General features: G+C 53.7%; 1 protein-coding gene across 12 annotated transcripts in view; it reads left to right on the top strand.

The window, feature by feature from the left end:
• UVSSA (UV stimulated scaffold protein A) overlaps positions 1-18,260 on the top strand; it is a 33,221-nt gene extending 14,961 nt beyond the window's left edge. For 4 of the 12 annotated variants that reach the window (XM_074320116.2, XM_074320094.2, XM_088793382.1 and 1 more), the window contains exons 9-14: positions 3,807-3,933; positions 4,325-4,450; positions 4,972-5,155; positions 5,399-5,510; positions 7,959-8,133; positions 9,577-17,697. In XM_074320116.2, coding sequence (XP_074176217.1) covers positions 3,807-3,933; positions 4,325-4,450; positions 4,972-5,155; positions 5,399-5,510; positions 7,959-8,133; positions 9,577-9,670 — 818 coding nt within the window. In that variant the 3' untranslated portion in view covers positions 9,671-17,697. The other 8 variants (XR_012492229.2, XR_012492224.2, XR_012492230.2 and 5 more) reach the window with 6 other exon arrangements.
• The last annotated feature ends 1,733 nt before the right edge of the window (positions 18,261-19,993 follow it).

Genomic DNA, 19,993 nt, shown 5'->3' with positions numbered 1-19,993 from the left:
TGTGACCCTTTAGGGTGTCATGCCAAGTTAACACAACCAGACTTAACGACCCTCCATTTGTATAGTCTGTGTTTACTCTCATGGTTGCCATCTGCCGACGGAGTGACCTGTACCTGGGTGCTTCCTGCCCTGACAAGCCTGTGAAAGGGTACAGTCGGCAGTTGGGGCAGACCCCCCCACACACACACCCACTGGGGCAGGTCCCCCCACATACACACCCACTGGGGCAGGTCCCCCCACATACACACCCACTGGGGCAGGTCCCCCCCCACACACACCCACTGGGGCAGGTCCCCCCACACACACACACACTGGGGCAGGGCCACACCCCTACACCCGCCCTCTGTTCTGTGTTCTTTCGCCCTTGCAGCCAGAGGCCTCGCCCCACACCCACCACGTACCTGGGAGGTACTTAAGCCACATGCTAGGTGCAGTGACTGCTTCCTGTGCCCAGGTCGACAGAGGGCAGAGGACAGCTGCAGGGAGCAGCCTGCTGAGCCCCTGGCTGCTGCTCCAGGTGTCTGCAGCCGGGGGCCCTACCTCAGGGCCACATCTCAGCACTTGGCGGTCTCGTCTGCCCAGACCGCCTCAGGCCTGCGTGCCACCCTCTTTCTCTGCAGGGGCCAGGGGTCTGCAAGTGGGCGCCAACCCTCCACTTGTCATCTGGCCAAGAATTTCTGGCCATTGGCACTTTGCGGTGCCCTCTTATGTCCCCACTTTGAGGGCTTTGTGTCCTTTGAGCAGAAGCCAGGAGGCTCCCCCTGGCCTGTGGCTTGTGATAGGTGCCAGTAATGACCACGATGGCCACCCTCCGTGCAATGCTCAGGCTGCACCACCTCCTCTTGCCACCTAGGAAGAAATGAGTGCAAGATGGTGAAGCCTTTGCCCCCCCAGTGGGCGGTGGCAGGGCTGCCCCACTGCCCCTGGGGAGGTTGTGGACGGCGACATGTCCCATGGCTTCCTGGAGCTGGGTCCTGCCCTGCAGTGGCTTGGCCTGCAGGGCGCCCTCCGCTCCTGCCGCTCAGCTCTCGGCTGTGCCTCGGCCCGTCTCCTTCTGGGGCTGCAGGCCAGCAAGGCCGTGTCTGAAGTGCCCGTGGCAGTCGCCTTACAAGGGAGGTAGAGGCCCTCTTTTGCTGCCCCTTTTCTGGATGGCTCACGACATTCTGTGTGTAACCTTCAAGATGACAATGGTTGGTGCGGGTCCGGGCCAGGTGCTGTTAATTGATGTTCTCTAAACGGTCGCAAACAGCTGGGCGGTGAGGCACACGGGCAGCCAAGGGCCAGGGTTGCCTGGTGAGTTCAGCCACCGTCCAGCCCAGCCACGGAGGGCTGCAAAGGGGGTCCCAGGGCCAGTGGCACGGAGGGCAGGGTGGGAGGCCATGATCCGGGGTCAGACTCCATCCCGTGACCCCTGGCCCTGGGTGTCACTCGCAAGTCCTGGTCTCAGTGAGGGACACCCACCCATCTTGCGTCTGGGAGCACAGCGGCGGGTGGGAACCTTGGAGTCAGTTCCTATCCCGGTCTGTATCCTGCTTCCTACCCTGGGTCTCTACCCGAGGTCTGCATTCCAGGTCTATATCCCGCCAGGAGTTCTGCAGTTATATGCAGTGGGGTCTGCAGTGGGTTGTCGGAATCTACAGCCCAGGGAACTCGCTTTCTCTCATTTCCTCTGAATTTTCACAGAGGGGCTTTTATCTTCCCCTAATCCTGCCGGTTCTGTCAGGACATAATCTCTTTCTCACATTTACATTTTAATTACAAGGCCAGCTGAACGAGGTGGAATCGATACTGTCAGGCGGGAGCCTAAGTTTGCGGGAAGCCCAGCCTCCATTTCCTGCCATCGATCTGTCTCCCGCCCTGTCTGCTTCAGGCAAATAGGTGCCACTGGCCAATTTAAACAGAAAGGGGATTTGGACATTTTCATGATTCTAAGAGCCGTGGGAGTGAGTTTGTGCAAAGACCCTACACTTGAGTCAGACCCCTGGTGGTGCAGTGGGCAGGTGGTGAGGGTCGGGCCCCTCCCACAGTCACAGCTGCACCACCCCTGGACACGTGGCCGAGGAGTGCCGTCTGCTTTTTGGGTTTTCTCTCTGAAAGTACGTCAGCAAGATTGATTTTCTACAGCAATGTGAAGATGGTAGTGTGTTTTAGTGCCCTGAGTATTTACCCCGCTCTAACACGCTTACCCATCTTTTTAATAGTTTAAAACAACAAATCAATGAAAAATATATTTCATTCTTGTAACTCTTAAGAATCCTCATATTGACCCTTTGGCTGTGACTGTATCCATCTAAATGCCACAGTGTCCACGTACCAGCCTCGCCACCCTCCTGTCGTGTGGCACGTGCGAGTGCAGGGTGGTGAGACTTCCCGACGAGGCGTGGCCAGAGCCCCGAGTGGGCGTTTGGGCACTTCTGTGAGCTGGGGCTGCGATGATGTGTTGATGACGGAGCCGGGTTGGCACCCCAGCCACCTGAGTGCGCCCAGGGCTTCAAAGCTCATGCGTTCAGGTAGACCCGGTCACCTCTGGCTCTGTCCTGTGTCCTCCACTCAGCTCAGGACCACAAGAAATGGGGTGGTCCCCGCCCTCATGCGGAAGCACTCAGTGCTGTGTCTGTTCCCTACTGACTTCTGTCTCAGTTGAGTGTTATTGGTGAGTCTGCAGGTAGATGGTGGACAGCGGGACGCAGTCACTGAGACCACAGCCTGTGTGTGCACACAGAGTGTAGGAGAGTGTGTGTGCGAAGCGCGTCGCGTCCGTCAGGTCCCCACGCCTGGGATCTCCACCGGGCGCCCTTCACTCTGCCCTTGACCACCCATGGCCCAAGGACACAGTCTGGGCGATGCTGGGTCTTCGGAAGGCCTTGATCTCAGGGCTCGCCACCTTTTTACCTGGCAGCTTAGTGTGCGCTCGGAAAGGGCTCCTCAGACATGCAGCCCGTGTGCTGTTGGAGTGTTGTTCTGACCTGCCCTGTCTGAGCCCTGCTGACGAGTGGTGCGTGGTAAGCGCACCGTGTGCTCCCGCAGTGCTGAGCGAGGCCTGGGGTCCCAGGCGTGAGCGTCTCCTTCGCCTCTTTCACGACGACCTCCCAAGGCCTCAGCTTCCATTGCTGTTGGAATTTCCGCCCCACCGCGTGCTGGTCGGAAAGTTGGCCTCCTCTCTCAGGAGGCTTTTCAGGTCTTTCTGTCCGTCTTTACTGTTCATTTTCTGCGATGCCAGTGGGTGGCCCTGCTTTCTTTAAGGTTTCTCTCCTGGGCCTGCAGTGAGCATGTGCTCCCAGCATCCCCCCTCCCGCCTCCATCCCAGCAGTGTGGGCCCTGTGCTTCGTTCCCAGAGCAGTGTGGCGCGTGCCACGTCCCCCGGTCCTGTCCCCTGCTTGCCCATCATCTCCCAGACGTCTTCACCACCATGTGCTCCTGCGAATTCCTGTTGGCATGTCTCCTGCACAGACCTGCGTCTCCACTGGCGCTCAGACAGCATGTCCGTCCGAGTGTGTCCTCTCGTTCCCTGGCACCTGCTCACTTTGTGGTCTTCCCTTCATGGTAGCTCTCGGATCTCGCTTTCTCTCCATTCATGTTCTCCCAGCTCTGAGTGCACAGCAGGCTTTGGTGGTGCCAGATGCGGCCCTCATCCTGCCCCAGGAACCTGGGGGCAGACACTGGCCTACAGAGATCTGTGGCGCAGTGGCCTCGTCTCTGGCCATTTTCCTGTGGGTGTCAGTGAAGGGCCAGTATTGGGGCTTTGGCTGGCTGGTGGCAGGCAGGGGTTCTGTCCAGGCTCAGGAGTAGATAAACCTCTGTTTCAGGGCTGCAGGGAGACCCGGCTGCACAGGGTGTGCAGGCGAGGACGAGGAAGGATGAGGAGGCGTGTGACCCCACCTCCACTGCTGCCCAGCTCCAATGGCTCCGGAGCCACTTCCCCCCGTGTCCCAGGTGACTCCCAAACGCCTGCCTCTGCCCAGAGCCCGGCCTGCTCCTCAGCTTCCAAGGCTGCCCCAGCGGTGCGTCGGCCAGGAGAGCACCTGCACCCTCTGCCTACGGCAGGCTGGGGGTCCTCGAGCGCTGCATATTGCCCAGGGCACGGGCCCGAGGCTCTGGGGTTCGAGGGGCAGATGTCAGGGCACCCCTGGCCCAGGGTGAGGACCACAGATCCAAGGGCAGCTCCCTGGGGACAGTGGGGCTGGGCCTCCCCCAGGGCCTTGGCGGCTGTCACTGCTGAAGTGTGCTGACCCCAGCCTGTGCACGGGCAGAGGGAGGGGCGGGGTGCTGCAGCTGGCTGAGACCTGCACGGTCAGTGTGTCCTGCTGTTCTGTGGCCCCTCCAGGGCACCCCTGGAACCAGAGGAGGCTGGGAAGCTGGCAGCAGAGCGGGCCCGGGCTCCCATCGTGCCCTTCGGGGTGGACCTGTGTTACTGGGGCCAGGAGCAGCCGACAGGCGGGCGGGTCCTCAAGTGAGTACAGATCCCCAAGGCGCCACCCAGCATGTGGTGTGGTGTGGGCTGTAGAGCCTTCTGGGCCTTTTCTGACCTCGTTGCTCCCTGGGGATACGTCCCTTGTCCTCCCATTGGTCAGGCATCATAAGGCATGAACTCAGGGCTGCCCTCACGGACCTGGGTCTCCGCAAGGAGTTTCCTGGAAGCCACCCTCCCTGCACTGCCTCCACTGTGTATCTGTGCTGTGGCACCCCGGCGGAGGTGGGGGTGTGCGCTTATTGTCACCGTCCGTCAAGGAGCATGTTCCAGGAGCCCCCGTGAGAGCCTGTGCGTCCTGCCCGGTCCAGGTCCAGGTCCAGGCTGGGCTGCTGGTCCCGGAGGCGGGTGGGGGTGCCTTGTGCTGTCACCACCCGGGCACCTTCCCATCTTACTCTGAGGCCTGTAACAAGGCCCCAAAGTCCTTGGGACCTGTCTCTTAGGCTGCTGGCCCTGCCCCACAGTGGCCCCGATGGCTCCCACACTGTCTGTTCGAGTTGCAGGACTGAGTCTCAGCACCGCTTCTGGAAGCCGAGCGAGGTGGACACGGAGCTGGATGGCGCTCTTGTGTCCCAGGTGCCCCCAAGCCGCCTCATCACCTTTGCGGGGACGTTCGAGCCTGTGCAGCACCAGTGCCGAGCCCCAAGGCCCGATGGCCAGCTCTGCAAGCGCCAGGACCGGCTGAAGGTGAGGTGGCAGCCGGGGCCTGTGGGCCAGGACCTGGTGGCCTGAGGGAAGGCTGAGCTCCAGCCCCCTGTGCCACTGCCGCTACGCTGGGCTTGTCTGTGGCTGTGTGCTGTGCGTGTCCCCTCTCTCCACAGCGTGTCCTCACCTGCTCTGTGCTGGGCCTGCGGAGTGAAGGGAGGCGCTTAGGCCAGTGACTCAGGTGAGACGCGGGACGGCTGAGAGCTGCTCTGTCTTTTGCCGCAGTGCCCATTCCATGGGAAGATCATCCCTAGAGACGATGCTGGGCAGCCGCTCCACCCGGAGGACAGGGCCCGGGAGCAGAGGCAGCAGCTGCAGAAACAGGCGGAGCGCCCAGGTAGCTGGGGCGGGGCGGGCAGGCAGACACTGCGCTGGGGCAGCCCGGTGCTATCTGCCCGTGGTCCCCTGCCACCTCCAGCTTGGTTGTGTGCCCACGGAGGGCTCATAGGGTGCTCAGGCTTCTAGGGGGCCAGGTCTCCATGCAGCTCCTGACGGGAGATGGGGGCACACCCATACCAGAAACTGCCTGTTGTCCCTTGTTAGGGTTCTGGGCGCTCGGTCGTCTGTTAAACAGATGAAGAAACTGAGGCAAGGAGAGGAAACCGGCTCATTTCCGTTCTCTCCAAGCCTCGGGGGGGCCCCCTCCCCTCCGCAGGGGGCCGTCAGGTGGGCTGCTGGGCAGGGCTGGCTGTGGGCGCATGTGCACGTGGGCTACATGTACATGGCGTGTGCATGGTGTGTGCACACATGCATTTGTGCTGCGAGTGTGTTGGATATGTGGTGTATGCATGTCTCGGCAGATGGCAGGTGGATGCTGGGCCTCCACAGAACACGCTTTCGGGGTCCCCATCAAGGCTCCCCATTTTGTGGCCAGTGCCATTTCAGGTCAGACGATCAGTGGGCTTCAGCCACCTAAACGTCCTTCTCGGGACAGTCTAGGGAGCTGTGTCGTCGTGGTGTGTGTCAGCACTGTGTTGGGGCATTGCTGCAGGCGGGCCACTGCCCAGCCCCCAGGGGGCCCCAAACAGCAGGGCCAGGAGGTGACATGCAGAAGTGGCCATGGGCACACTCAGTGGATTGGAGTCTGCAGGCCCTGGCCATCTCGGCCGCCCTCTCTCCCCAGAGTCCCGAGGACGGCCGAAGGTGGCTGTGTCCATGGGGGCAGTGCTGGCACCGTGTGAGGGTCCCAGCTGGGCCATGTTTGTCATCATTAGGATTTTTCCTTTTGTCATAAGAGACAAATACTAGATTTCAGCCTGGCACCCAGGGTGGACACCTGGGCCCCAGGCCCTGGATGGTGGCCGGAGGGAGCGAGGGAGAGAGGGAGGGGCTCCCGACCTGCTCATCCCCCAGGCGGGCGGGCGAGGCCTTCCCTGGGGGCTCACACTGGAGCCAATGAAGGGCCTATTTGTGTGTCCACCCTGCAGAGTATCTGGTTCTCCAGCCTGCGGCGACTTGTTAACAACAGGTATGGCCGCGGCCGCACGGCGAGGGCCAGTCAGATGTGAAATAGCGTCTCTTCACTAACTGCAGTTATTGATCCGCCTCCCTCGCACGCGGGCAATTTTCTTTTCCCGGCGCGAACCTCAGTGACAATGCGCGCGGAGCTCCAGGGCCGTCAGCGCAGGAAGGCCTCGTGCCCCGGCATCTATTGATTTTCCTCAAAGGCTTTTAAATTGCTCCTTCATTTTACTGAGATGCTCATTCCATCTAGAGCGGGCGCCGCGTTTTCCCGTTGTGTTTAAACAATTGCTCCATTCACCGGGTTCCTAAACTGTGACGCCTTCTTATTACTGGGAGATAAACTGTTTAGACAGTTTTCCTTAATCTTGGATTAATCGTCTCTGTATCTGAGCTGTGCAGCCCCGTCCTTCACTTCAAAAAATCAACTTGGGGAGGCCTTGCCATCTGTCTGTCTGAGCTGCGTGGCTTCTTCCCACGCTGCACGTGCCATGCTCACATGCCATCCCTCAAGGTTCCTGTTTGTGTGGGGGCACCATTGTGTGTGCCATGTCCAGCGAGCCAGGACCACCATCTGTGGATCTGGGCGCGTGGGGGACACTGTGCCATCATTCCTGAGCTGCGCGGCCTTCCCAAACTGGCCAGGCGGGGCCGACCCCATGTTTGCTGGGCCCTGAGTGGCCTCACAGGCAGACTGGCCCCCCCGGGGGTGCTGAAGCAGAGGCACAGGCGGGAAGTTGCACCAAAGCGGGGCTCTGGCGGGGCAGGGTTGGACCCTTGGCCTCTGACCCCGATGCCTGCCTCCTGCCTCCGGCCTGGAGGCCCCCACACACACACAGTTAATGTGTTTGGCAGCCTGCACATGAGCATGTTGGCCTGGCCTGGGGCAGCCTGGGGTAGCCAGGGGCTGGGTGCCACGTTTCCCCAAGGGGTACTTCTGCTGCCCCACAGGGTCTGGCTGGGAGGGACACCGGCGGGAGGAGCAGGGCTGTTGGGGTGAACACGCTTGTTCTGACACCTGTGGCCAAGTTCCCTGTGGACCAGTGCACAGAAAGCCCAGCCAGGGCCTGGTGGGGCACAGGCTGCAGATGGCACTGTCCCCCAGCGACTGGCCTCAGCTGCTGCCCTGTCTGAAGGGTCAGAGGATGCACCAGGAGTGGCTTCTGGGGTCCATCCAGCTCCTCTCTGGCCTGTGCGGGCGCAGGGGGTGGGAGGACGTCTGCCCTGCCCTTTCTGTCACGGGCGAACCAAGTGGCCCTGTCAGGGAAGGTTGGGGCTCTGGTTGGTACCATGTGTTTCCTGAGATCTTGGGATGTGCTTGCAGACTGGCAGGACCCCGAGTTTATGAGAGACGTGGAGATGGCCACGGGTGTGGATCTCGGCTCGTCCAGGGCTGGCAGGAGAGGCCGAGGCCAGAGGAGGCGGCACCCCGGCCTCACTGACCTGAAGCACCGGGCAGATACCTCCCGCACACGCCTTGCCAAGAAAGTCTTCGCTAAGTAAGAGCTCCTCGCCAGGCCCCTGGCTTTGGGGGTGCTGGAGGGGAGCCAGCCCAGCTGCAAGATGTTCCCGAGGCCTCCCTGGTGTGCCCTGTCTTCCACAAGTTCTTCCTGTGACCAGCAGGCTCCCAGCCATGCCGTCCGTCAGGAGTGAGGCGTGGGGCTGCTCACCCCGAGGGGACAGACAGCATCCTCCCTTGCCTGGCTGACCTGGAAGGCTGGGTGCGGCCTGGCTAGCCCCTCATGCTCAGTGCCCAGATGCCCACATGGTGACGTCAGGGAGGCCAGTTACCGCCAAGCCTGGCAGGACAGAGGTCACTTCACGAGTTTCAGCCCCAACAGAGCTCTGCCGGGGTCACCAGCATGCTGCTCTCACCTCCAGCTCGGGGGGGTGGGTCAGGGCATGTCTCCAGCCCAGCTGGACCAGCCTGGCTGCTGGGGGCTCTGCAGGACCAGAGTGGACAGGCCACCAGCCCAGTAGCCCCATTGCCCATCCCACGGCCATGGTCAGCCAGAGGCTCCCACCGTGTTTAAGTTGTTGCCAGAAAGCATTTAGGGCGTCTGTTTAGAAAAGCACACGAGGCTTTTCCCCACTTCTCAGATTCATGGCGAGACCTTGCTGGTGCCAGCCCGTTAGGCAGCCCCCTCTCTCGGCCCCGGAAGGTGCAGAGCTCAGCATCCCAGGCAGAGGAGGCCCTTCCTGCCCTCCTGGCCCGAGTGGGGATGGACACGAGGGCAGTTTCCCTGGTGCCCACATAGAGCCCCACGGGCTTCTCACTGCTGGTTCATCCTAGCCTTCAGGGTCCAGAGGAAGGTTTGGCCCCCAGGCTCTGGGCACGAGGCTGGTTTCCCGTGGACTCGCCAGGAGTAAAGGGTACCCTGGGTGCTGACCCAGAGGAATGTCCTGTCTGTGTGCTCTGTGGGACCTAGAGCTGGAGCTGTCCCTACGGGAGGGCCGGGGTGACCGAGACCCTCGCAGGGCATCAGGGCCCCTAGAGCAGCGCCCAGCACTCATGGTTTCCTCCCGGGCACAGGCCCTGCCAAGTCCAGACCCCACCGTCCCAGCAGCCAGGCTCAGCGTCACAGCGGTCCCCTGGGCAGAGGTGCCCTTGATCTCCTCGTCCGCGTCTTCTTCCTGCGCATTCTTAAGTATCCCCCATGACTCTGGACACGGATGGGTTGTCTGAGCCTCGCGTGTCCTAGCTTTACATCCTGCACACTGCTACCCACCCGTGCTGGCCATGGGCCCTCATCCTGGGGCAGGGCCTGGCACCGGTAAGGCCACCTTTGGACTCGGAGCTTCTGAGCTGCGTTGCTCATCAGCTGGGAGTCTGCAAGTGGTCCGAGTGTGGCAGCCACCCCAGGACATGTGCCCGGTCCCAGGCAGGCTGTGGTCAGAGCCCTGGGCCTACCTGGTCATGTCTTGCTTTGCTTCCCCCACAGGGCGGCCATGCAGAGGGTGGTCACAGCCATGAACCAGATGGACCAGAAGAAGCACGAGAAGTTCGCAAACCAGTTTAACTATGCTCTGAATTAGAGGGCGAGGCCAGGTGTGCTGTGGTCCCCTCTGGTCATCAGCTCTTCTTCCTCTGGCAGTGCACTAGGATGGGAGAGCAGACACCGGTCTGGGCAGCAACCACGGCCACCATTACTGTGTGTGTGAAATGTGAGGAGATGACGCATGTCCTGATGAAAATGCCCGAGTGTGGACGTCCCCCTGCTGTGGGGGCTCCTGCAGTTGGGTTGCTGGTCTAGCGGCCTAACAGGCCCTTGGAGCGCGGAGGGTGAACTCGGGTCGCCGCATCCCAGGGGGCGTCCTGCAGAGCCTGTGCCTCTGTGAAGTGGTTCAGAGCGATAGAATGGCCCCTGAGCTCAGCATTCAGGGACCCCGACCCCCGTTTTCCAGCCTGCTCAGAGGAACTCGGGACAACCCCCACTTTTATATAAATGCTGCTTTTAACACAAACAAAGGGAAGTGAGCCATTTGTACTGTCACACCTGTGTTTTCAACTCAGGACAGCTTGGTGATGGTTCTGCAGGATGCGGAGAACTACCTCACTGTCTTTTTAAAAACCGTTACTGAACTACTACTCACACCGTAACATGCATCCTTGTAAAGCGTACGACTCAGTGGCATTGAGTACGTCACAGAGTTGTGCAGCCCCCACCCGGCCTAGTTCCAGAATTTCTCATCACCCTAAAAGGAAGCCCCATCCCTGCGAGCGGTCCCGCTCCCCCAGCTCCTGGCACCCTCTGATCCACTGTTTGTGGATTTCCCTGTTCCGAGCACTTGGTGGGATTCGAGGCATAACAGGCGGCCTTTTGTGTCCGGCTTCTTCACAGCACAGTGGTTTCGAGGTTCTTCCACGTTGTGTGTCGCAGGTCAGAACTTCATTCCTCTTCCCACTAACACTCCATTGAATGTCCATTCATCGCTAACATTGGGGTTTCGCACACGGTTCGGCTGTTACGCATAATGCTGCTGTGAGCATGTGTACAAGCTTTTGTGTGGACATGTATTTGTATTTCTCTTGGGTGTAAACCTAGGAGTGGGATTGCTGGGTCCCATGCCAGCTCTGGGTTTAACTTTGTGCTGAACTGCTGTCCACAGCGGCCGCACCGTGCACCCCACCCGCAGTGCACGAGGGCTCCTGCTTCTCCATGTGCTTCCCAGCGCTTGTTCTCGCTCAGTTTTAGCCGTCTGAGTGGGTGTGAGGTGGTATGTGGCTTTCATTTGCATTTCCCTGATGAGTGACGTTGGGCGCCTTATCATGTGCTTACTGACCATCTGTGTGTCCTCTTTGGAGAAGTGTCTGTTCAGGTCCTCTGCCCATTTTAATTGATTTGTTTTGAGTTGTAAGAGTTCCTTATGTATTCTGGATAGACCCTTGTATGGTTTGTGAATATATTCTCCCACTTTGTCTTTTCACTTTTTTAATAGTGCCCTTTGAATCATAAAAGTTGTTTATTTTGATGTCCAATATAGCTACTTTTTTTTTGTCCCTTATGCTTTTGGTGTCATATCTAAGCAGCCATCGCCTAATCCAAGGTCATGAAGGTATACCCCCCTATGTTTGCTTTTAAAATTTTACAGTGTCAGCTTTTCTTTCCCCAAGTACAGTTGGCATTCAGTATTATTTTGTGTTACTTTCAGATGTACAGCATCGTGGTTAGGTATTTATTTAATTTATGAAGTCATCTCCCTGATGAGACTAATCCCCGTTTGGCACCAGACACAGTTATGACAGTGTTATTGACTGTGTTCTCTATGCTGTACTTCATATACCTACACAGTTTCAGCTCTTAAATTTAGGTCTTTGATTCATTTTGAGTTAATTTTTGCATATGGTGTGAGATAGGCTTCCAACTTTATTCTTTTGAGTGTGGATATCCAGTTATTTGAGCACCATTTGTTGAAAAGATTATTCTTTTCCCCCATTGAATTATCTTGACAACTTGACTGCTCATCAGTTGACCATAAACGTATGAGCTTCTTCCTGGACTTTTATTTCTGTTCCATTGACTGTCCCTGTGCCAGTGCTGTAATGTCTCTGTTAATGGAGCTTCGTGGTCATTTGGAAATTGGAGAGACTGAGTCCTCCAACTTTGCTCTTTTTCAAGATTGTTTTTGCTATTCTGGGTCTCTTACATTTCCAAGTGAATTTTAGGATCAGTTTATCAATTTCTGCACACACAAAAAAAGGCAGCGGAGATTTTGCTAGGATTCACATTGAATCTGTAAATCACTTTGGAAAATGTGGTCATCTTAACATTACGTTTTCTGACTCAGAAACTTGGGCCATCCTTCCATTTATTTAGATCTTCTCTATTTCAACAGTGTTTTATAGTTTTCAGTGTACAGGTTTTGCACTTATTTTGTTAAATTTATTCCTAAGTATTCTTCTTGATGCTAATGTAAATATAATTATTCTCTGAATTTCATTTTTGGATTGCTCGTTGCTAATATATAGCAATACAACTGATTTTTGTATGTTGGTCTTATAGCTGCAACCTTGCTGAACTCATTTATTAGGTGTGTGTGTGTGTGTTCCTTAGGGTTTTCAGTGCACACAAGCACGACATCTCCAAATAGAAATGTTTTATTTCCTTTCCAATTTGAAGTCCTTCAGTTGCTTTCCCTTGCCTAGTTGCCCTGGCTGGAGCCCACAGCAGAGAATCAGGTAGCAGTGGTGAGAACAGACCTTCTCATCTGGTGCCTGATCTTAGCGGAAAAGCTTCCAGTCTTGCACCATCAACTGTGATGTCTGCTGCAGGTTTTCCATATGTGACTTATTATGAGGTAGTTTCCTTCTATTCCTAGTTGAGTGTTTCTGTCATGAAGGGATGTTAAATTTTGTCACATGCGCTTTCCACATTTATTGTAACGATCACTGGTCTCCGTCCTTTATTCTATTGACGTGTGTATCACATTAATTAGTTTTCATGTGTCGAGCCATTCTTACATCCATGGGATAAATCCCACTTGTTCATGATGTATAATCCTTTTTATGTGTTTTCTGTATTTGGTTTGCTAGTATTTTGCTGTTCCATTGACCTAGTTTGCTAGTATTCTGTTGAGGATTTTTGCATTTATATTCATACATATAATATTAGTGTGTGGTTTTCTCCTGGAGATGTCTTTGTCTGGCTTTGGTATCAGAGCACTACTGGCTTTGTAGATTGAGTTGGGAAGTGTTACCTCCTCTTCTGTTTTTTGGAAGAGGTTATGAAGGGTTGATGGTGGTTCTTTAACCATTTGGTGGAATTCACCAGTGAAGCCATTTGGCCCTGGGTTTTCCTCTGTGGGAGGTTTTTGTTTTTGCTTTATTACTAATTCAGTGTCATACGTCTGTTTAGATTTTCTGTGTTCCTCTTTTAGTCAGTTTCAGTAGTTTGCATATTTCTGGGAATTTATTTCATCTAGGTTGTTATAATCTGTTGGCATACAGTTGTTCACAGAATTCCTTTATAGTCCTTTTCCTTTCTGTATTGTTGGTAGAAGTGGTTTTGGAAATGTGAGTCCTCTCTCTCTTTGTATTTTCTTGACCTGCTAGCTAAAGGCTTACCAATTTTATACATCTATTCAAAGCTCAGCTTCTGGTTTTGTTGATTCCTTTATTTTTCCATTCTTTATTTCATTCATTTCCATTCTAGTCTTTATTATTTCCTCGATGGTGCTTTGGCTTTAGTTTTCTAGTTTCTTAAGGTGGAAGATTAGCTTATTAGTTTGAAATCTATCTTCTTTTTAATACAGTACGTACAGCTATAAGTTTCCATCTAGCACTGCTTTAGCTTCATCCCATAAGTTTTGGTTTGTTGTGTTTTCATCTTTTTTTTTAATCTCAAAGTATTTTTTAATTTCTCTGGTGACTTCTTCTTTTACTCATTGGTATTTGGGAATTTGTTGTTTAATTTCTATATAGTTGTGAATTTCCTAAATTTCCTTTTGTTACTTGATTTCTAATTTTGTTCCATGGGACCAAAGAATGTGTTTTTCTGTGACTTCGATCCTTTGAAATGAGAGACGTATTTTATGTCCTAACATATGTCCTGTCCTGGAGAATTTTCCATGTGCACTTAAGAAAATGTGTGTTGTGTGGCTGGGTGTTCTGTAGATGCTGTTAGGTCCGGATGGTTCATAGTGTGTTGAAGTCTTCTTTTTCCTTATTGGTTTTCAGTTCGGTTGTTCTCACCATTATGGAAAGTGAGGTAGTGACATCTCCAACTGTTACTGTTGAGTTGTCTGTTCCTTCCTTCATTTCTGTCAGGTTTTGCCTCCTGTATTTTTGGGCTCTGTTGTGCACGTCCAGGCAGACCTCGGATGTATTCTGGGTTCGGTGCCAGGCCTCTGCGGTAATGCGAGTCCCAGTACAGCAAGTTGTAATCTCTTTGTTGGTGGAGGGTCTTGCCTCAATTTGTAAAAAAACACATCTGTGAAGCGCAGTGAAACGAGGTGTGTCATATGTGTTTATACTTGTTATTTCTTCCTGATGGGTTGGTCCTTTTATCTTATACCAGGTCTAGGTCTAGGTCTAGGTCTCTAGGAACAATTGTTGTCTTCAAGTCTCTTTTGTCTGATATTAGTATAGCTTTTGGTTGTTGTTTGCATAGTATATCTTTTTTATGCTTTTACTTTTCATTTTATCTCTGAATCTAAAGAGTTTCTTATAGACAGCGTGTAGTGATTGTGTTTTTTAATCTAGTCTGCCATTCTCTGCTGCTTGAGCGGAGTGTTTAGTCCACTTACCCTTAACGTAATTACTGATAAGGTAAGATTTATGTCTGCCACTTTTCTTTTTTTTTCCCTCTTTCTTTCTGTTACTTTTTTCTTGTGTGTTAAATGGATATTTATAATACAATCTAGTTTAAATTACTACCAAGTTGACCTCAGTGGTGCACAGAAACTTCGCTCCAGTGTAGCCCTGACCCCTCTCAGCTCCTTTGCCCTATTTTTGTCATGCCAATTAAAGCTTTATAGATTGTCAGCCCATCATTATAGTTTTATAATTAATTGTTTTATGTAGTTGTCTTTTAAATCAGATAGGAAAAGACAAGATTTACAAACAAATGCATTTGTACTGTCTTTGATGTGGCTCTGTGGGTTGCCTTTGCCAGCGCTCTGTTTCTTCTGGCGATTTGAGTCGAGTGCCTTTCACGTTGTCCTGAAAGATACCCTTTAGTATTTCTTGTAGGGAAGGTCTGCTAGCAATGACTTCCCTCCATTTTTGTTTATCTGGGACTGTTTTCATTTCTTCTTCACTTTTGAAGAAGTTTCACTGAATATAGAACTCTTGTTTTCTTCCAGCACTTTGAATGTGTCATCCCACCGCCTCTGACCTCCACGGTTTCTGACGAGAAGCCAGCTGTTACTCTAATGGAAAATGCCTTGTACACAATGAGTTAAGGTTTTTCCTTGCTGCTTTGTCTTTTGACAGTTTAACTATGAAGTGTCTGGGTATGGACCTTTTTGCGTGTGTCCTACTTGGAACTTGTTGAGCTTTTTCAATGAGTGATTGTTTTTCATCAAATTCAGAAGGTTTTGGGCCATTTTTTCTTTTTTTTTCTTTTTTCTTTTAGATTTTTTATTGGGGAAGGGGACCAGGACTTTATTGGGGAACAGTGTGTACTTCCAGGACTTTTTCCCAAGGCAAGTTGTTGTCCTTTCAGTCTTAGTTGTGGAGGGTGCCATTCAGCTTCAAGTTGTTGTCCTTTCAATCTTAGTTGTGGAGGGCACAGCTCAGCTCCAGGTCCAGTTGCCGTTACTAGTTGCAGGGGGCGCAGCCCACCATCCCTTGCGGGGAGTCGAACCAGCAACCCTGTGGTTGAGAGCCCGCGCTCCAACCAACTGAGCCATCTGGGAGCTCAGCGGCAGCTCAGCTCAAGGTGCCATGTTCAATCTTAGTTGCAGGGTGCGCTGCCCACCATCCCTTGTGGGACTCGGGGAATTGAACTGGCAACCTTGTGGTTGAGAGGATGCGCTCCAACCAACTGAGCCATTTGGGAGGCAGCTCAGCTCAAGGTGCCGTGTTCAATCTTAGTTGCAGGGGGCGCCACCCACCATCCCTTGCGGGACTCGAGGAATTGAACTGGCAACCTTGTGGTTGAGAGCCCACTGGCCCATGTGGGAATCGAACCGGCAGCCTTCGGAGTTAGGAGCACGGAGCTCTAACCGCCTGAGCCACCGGGCCGGCCCCGGCCATTATTTCTTTAGAGAGTCTCCCTGCCCCTTTCTCCTCTCCTGGGACTCCTGTCCTGTGCACATTAGCGTGGCCGATGGTGGCCCACTGGTTTCTGAGACACTGCTCGTTTCTCTTCATCCTTTTTTCTGTTCCTCAGTGACCTGTCTTCAAGGTCCAGATTCTTTCTTTTGCCAACTAAAGTCTGATGAGCCCTTCTGGTGAATTTCTGTTTCAGTTCTTACACTTTTCAACTCCAGACTTTCTACTTGGTTCTCTTCTATAATTTTTGTTATTTGACTGATAGTCTCTATTGAGTGAAACACCATTTTCATACTCTAATTCTTCAGATGTGGTTTCCTTTAGTTGTTGGACCATATTTGTAGTAGCTGATTTAAAGTATTTGTCTAGAAGTTCGACAGCCAGGCTCACTTGGGGGCAGTTTCTGTTGATGGGCCATACTTTCTTTGTGTGTCTCATAATTTTTTTGTTGTTGAAAATTGGACCTTTTAAATAATATGATGTGAAAACTCTGGAAATCAGATCTACCCCTCCCCAGAATTTGTTGTTGCTACTTGTTTGTTGCTACTGGATGAATTCTGTCAAGTCTATCTTTGTCATGCTTGGCCGCTAAAGTCTCTGCTTGGTTAGCTTAATTACCAGCTAATGATTGGACAGAGATTTCCTGAAATGCTTTCATCCAATAAGACCTGAAATTTTTTGCCAACATGCTTTGTGTTTGGGGTGGCAGTGGGTATACCTTCAATGCTCAACCAGGCAGTTGCCAACTCTGCCTTAGCACTCCCTTTCTGCTTGTGTAGAACTCAAGGTCAGCCAGAGGTGAGAACCCAGGGCCTTCTCAGGGCTTTTGAGATTTTGGGCCAGCCTCTTGTTTGCCCCAACTGGTTATCACCACGACAGGCAGCTGCACTGTTAAATAATACCACTGGTTGTTTTTGACAAACCCACACTGAGCGCATTGAGTCAGGACAAATAAAGACAAGCCCTGTGAAAGGGGTTTTTCCAGGTAGCAGCCAGACAAGGCAAATAGTGACAGTTTTCTGAGGATGAGGCTTTGGGGGTGCCCACAGATGTTCTTCCCCTTCCAGCTGCTGATTTGCTGTGGCTGTAAGGCTGCTGGTTTTACAGAGCTGGTGAGGGGGCTGGGAACGGCACACATTCATAGCCACACAGCTCGCTCTTATTATTGAGATTCAGCTGCTTTTCTTGAATAAACCCTCCAAGATTGTTACAAGTCTTGGGTTAATTCCCAGAGTTTTGAAACAGTGATCTTGTCAAGTTTTCCAGTGTTCTGTGGCACTCCAGGCGAATGGACTCGCAGGGCCCTTCCTCTGCCTCCTGGAAGTGCTGCTCTTTTTGTGGCTGCCTGAGGGGCCCTTTTGTGGGCGGTGCCGTCATTTGTGTGAGTGGTTCCTGTTCGGCATGGAGGCTCTTCCTAGTCTCACCATTCCCAGCAGCTATGCAACAGGTATCCGTGCACATACATCTTTTCACGCATAAACGTTCATCTGTGGCTGAGTTCCTGCTCATAGGACTCCCGAGTCAGCGAGTGTGTGAGCTCCTCTTAGGAACTGTGTCAGTCTCCTTTCCCACCAGCAAAGGGATGGAGTGCTTGCTTCCCCGAGCCCTCCCACTCAGTCTGTCCGCGGGCATCTCCAGCTCTGCCAGCGGCATGAGGAAGTGGCATCTCGCCTTTCACTGAGACCTCTCTTAGGAGTGAGATATGGAGCCTTTTTTTCTTATGGTGAAACATTTGCCGTTTTCCTCTTCTATAGATGGTGTGTTCTGATCCTGTCGTCATGCCCTGTTGGCTTATTGGTTTATTTCTTATTAAATTGGAGGTGCTCTTTATTCATTAAGAAAACTAGCCCTATGTGGTGAGTTGCAAATATTTCCTCAGTTTGTCTTCTGATTTTGCTTTTGATGTTTTTTTTGCCATGTAGATTTTTTTTATGTTCTTGAATTTAATCAACCTTTCATGGCTTCTGAGTTTTGTGTCTCTTCCCCATAGATGATATTTAAAAAATCCCTCCATGTTTTCTTCTAGTACTTTTGTGGGTTTCATCTTTACATTTAAATCACTGAGCTACTTACCATTTATGTTCATGTAAAACATGACGTAGGAAGTCTACGTTTTTATTTCAGAATGCTGTCCAGTTTCGCAGCCGTTTATTAATGAAGCCGCGTGTTCGCAGACCTGGAGCAGCACTTGATCACGCCCCGATGTGCCCTGTGTAGCTGTTCTGCTCTGTTCCTGTTCTGTTCCATCAGCTTGTTCCGTACACATTCTCACACTGTGCTAATTACCACAGTTTTGTAATAGTTTCTCTGGCAGCAAAGACCTATGTTTCTGTCCCTCTGGAGGTATAGTTAGAAACCTAGTAGGTAGGAGAGGACAGCGTATTTATATAAAATTTAATTCAGGAGTAATTTGTTGCTGATGCTCTTTGTATCAGATCTTTCAGTGAATTTCCACGAGTGTTTCTTAAAAGACACACCTGCAGGTCAGTGTGTTTCTGGCCACTGGGGGAGAGGGCAGTGCCGCAGTGGGGGCTCAGTGCAGACTCTACCACTCGGAGTCCAGGGTGTCAAGTGACTGGGTGCTGGGAGTCCTGGGGGAGGGCCCCACTTTCCGCAGGCCCCAGTGATGTCCTCAGCAGCCCCCTTTCCCACCTGTACTTGTCACACTGGTTGGGTCCCTGTTAATCAGGAAGGGGCAGGGGCCTGGCCAGCCTGGCCAGCAGGTGCCTTTGGAGCCAGCGGCGTGAGCCCACCTGTGGGAGAAGTGCCCCCTAATGGGGTGGTCGCAGACGGCCTGGAGGCTGTGGGCCCCGTGCCAGCAGGGCTCCAGAGCAGCTGTCTGGTGAAGCAGCCATCTGGGCCGGCTAACCCGCGGCTCAGCCTGCTCCCAGCACCCCAGCAGGCTGCTCCACAGGGGCCACTACAGGGGACTGCGTAAGATGGGGTGGGCCATGGGACATGGCTTCCTGGAGTTGGCACCTGCCTGTGGAGGATGGTGCCCTGGAGTGGACGAGACCCCCTCGTGGGCCTGTGGGCCTCAGCCCCATGGCCTTCCTCGTGACACACCCTGCATCCCTAAGGATGACCTGCTTCACCCCACTCCCAGCCCGGTTACTCCCGCCTTCCCACCCCTCAGAAGGCCTCTCCTGCTCCCCCATGGGGCTGGGGAAGGTCCCTCTGAGCTGAGTGACACTTCATGCTGCCACAGGACAGAGACCTAGGGATTCTGCTCTGGGTCCTGGGTGCTACCCTAGGATGGTGGACGTGTCATTTCAGGCCAGCTGACCAGGAGCAAGGGGTACGCAACAAGTGACAAAGGGGGCGGGTGAGGGAGGAGAGACAGGAGGGGCACCAATGAGTGGGGGATGCTGGGCAGCCTGAACAGGCACCCACAGAAGAGCCCTCTGCTCCCGTGTGAGCAGGGCACTCTGGGGACGTGGCACGATGGCCTAGGCTGGCAGGGAGGGAGGTGAGCAAGGACACACCAGGCCTCCAGGAATTGCTGTGAGGTGAAGCGGGGCTGGGGCTGTGGTCCCAGATGGGAAGGAGCCGGGCCTGGCCCTCCAGGCCCTCGGGGCTCATCTTGCCTCTGCAGGACAGCAGGTGGGCGCGATGGGTCCGCGATCCCTGGGTTCCCCATGGTTTTGAGAAGGAACCCAGCATCAGCATGTAGGGAGCCACCGAGGATCCCTGCAAAGGAGCAGGGTGACAGAAGTGGAGACGCGGTGCAGAGAAGAGTATAGGCAGCTATTTTGGTAACTTTGGCTCTGAAAGGGGCTGAGCCAGGGCAGCTGGGAGCCATACAGGTTGGGTCAAGGCTGAGAGCCCAGCAGAGAGTTGTGGGTGATGAGAGGGTGTGGGGTGGTGCATGTGGGCGGGAGGGCACGTGGCAGGACCCTGCTGTGGGAGGGGTGGGGGTGGGGGTCCTGAGAGGGGTAAGTGAACACAGTGGCACGGGGAGCAGGCCACTGGCCAGGTGAGTGCCCACTCAAGGGTGTGGCCATGGCTGGATGAGACCCACAGTCCCCAACATGCCCAGCAACAAGGGGTTTCCAGGGGCGGAACAAAGCTGGTTAAACTTAAGCTGGCCAGGGAAATGGGCAAGGGTTCTTTGCAAAGGTGGCAGGTCTGCTATCTGCCCC

Source organism: Rhinolophus sinicus, chromosome 1 (genome assembly GCF_057876585.1).
Source record: "Rhinolophus sinicus isolate RSI-liver-muscle chromosome 1, RSI-T2T, whole genome shotgun sequence".
Lineage (NCBI taxonomy): Eukaryota > Metazoa > Chordata > Mammalia > Chiroptera > Rhinolophidae > Rhinolophus > Rhinolophus sinicus.
This window is presented reverse-complemented; position numbering and strand designations above follow the sequence as displayed.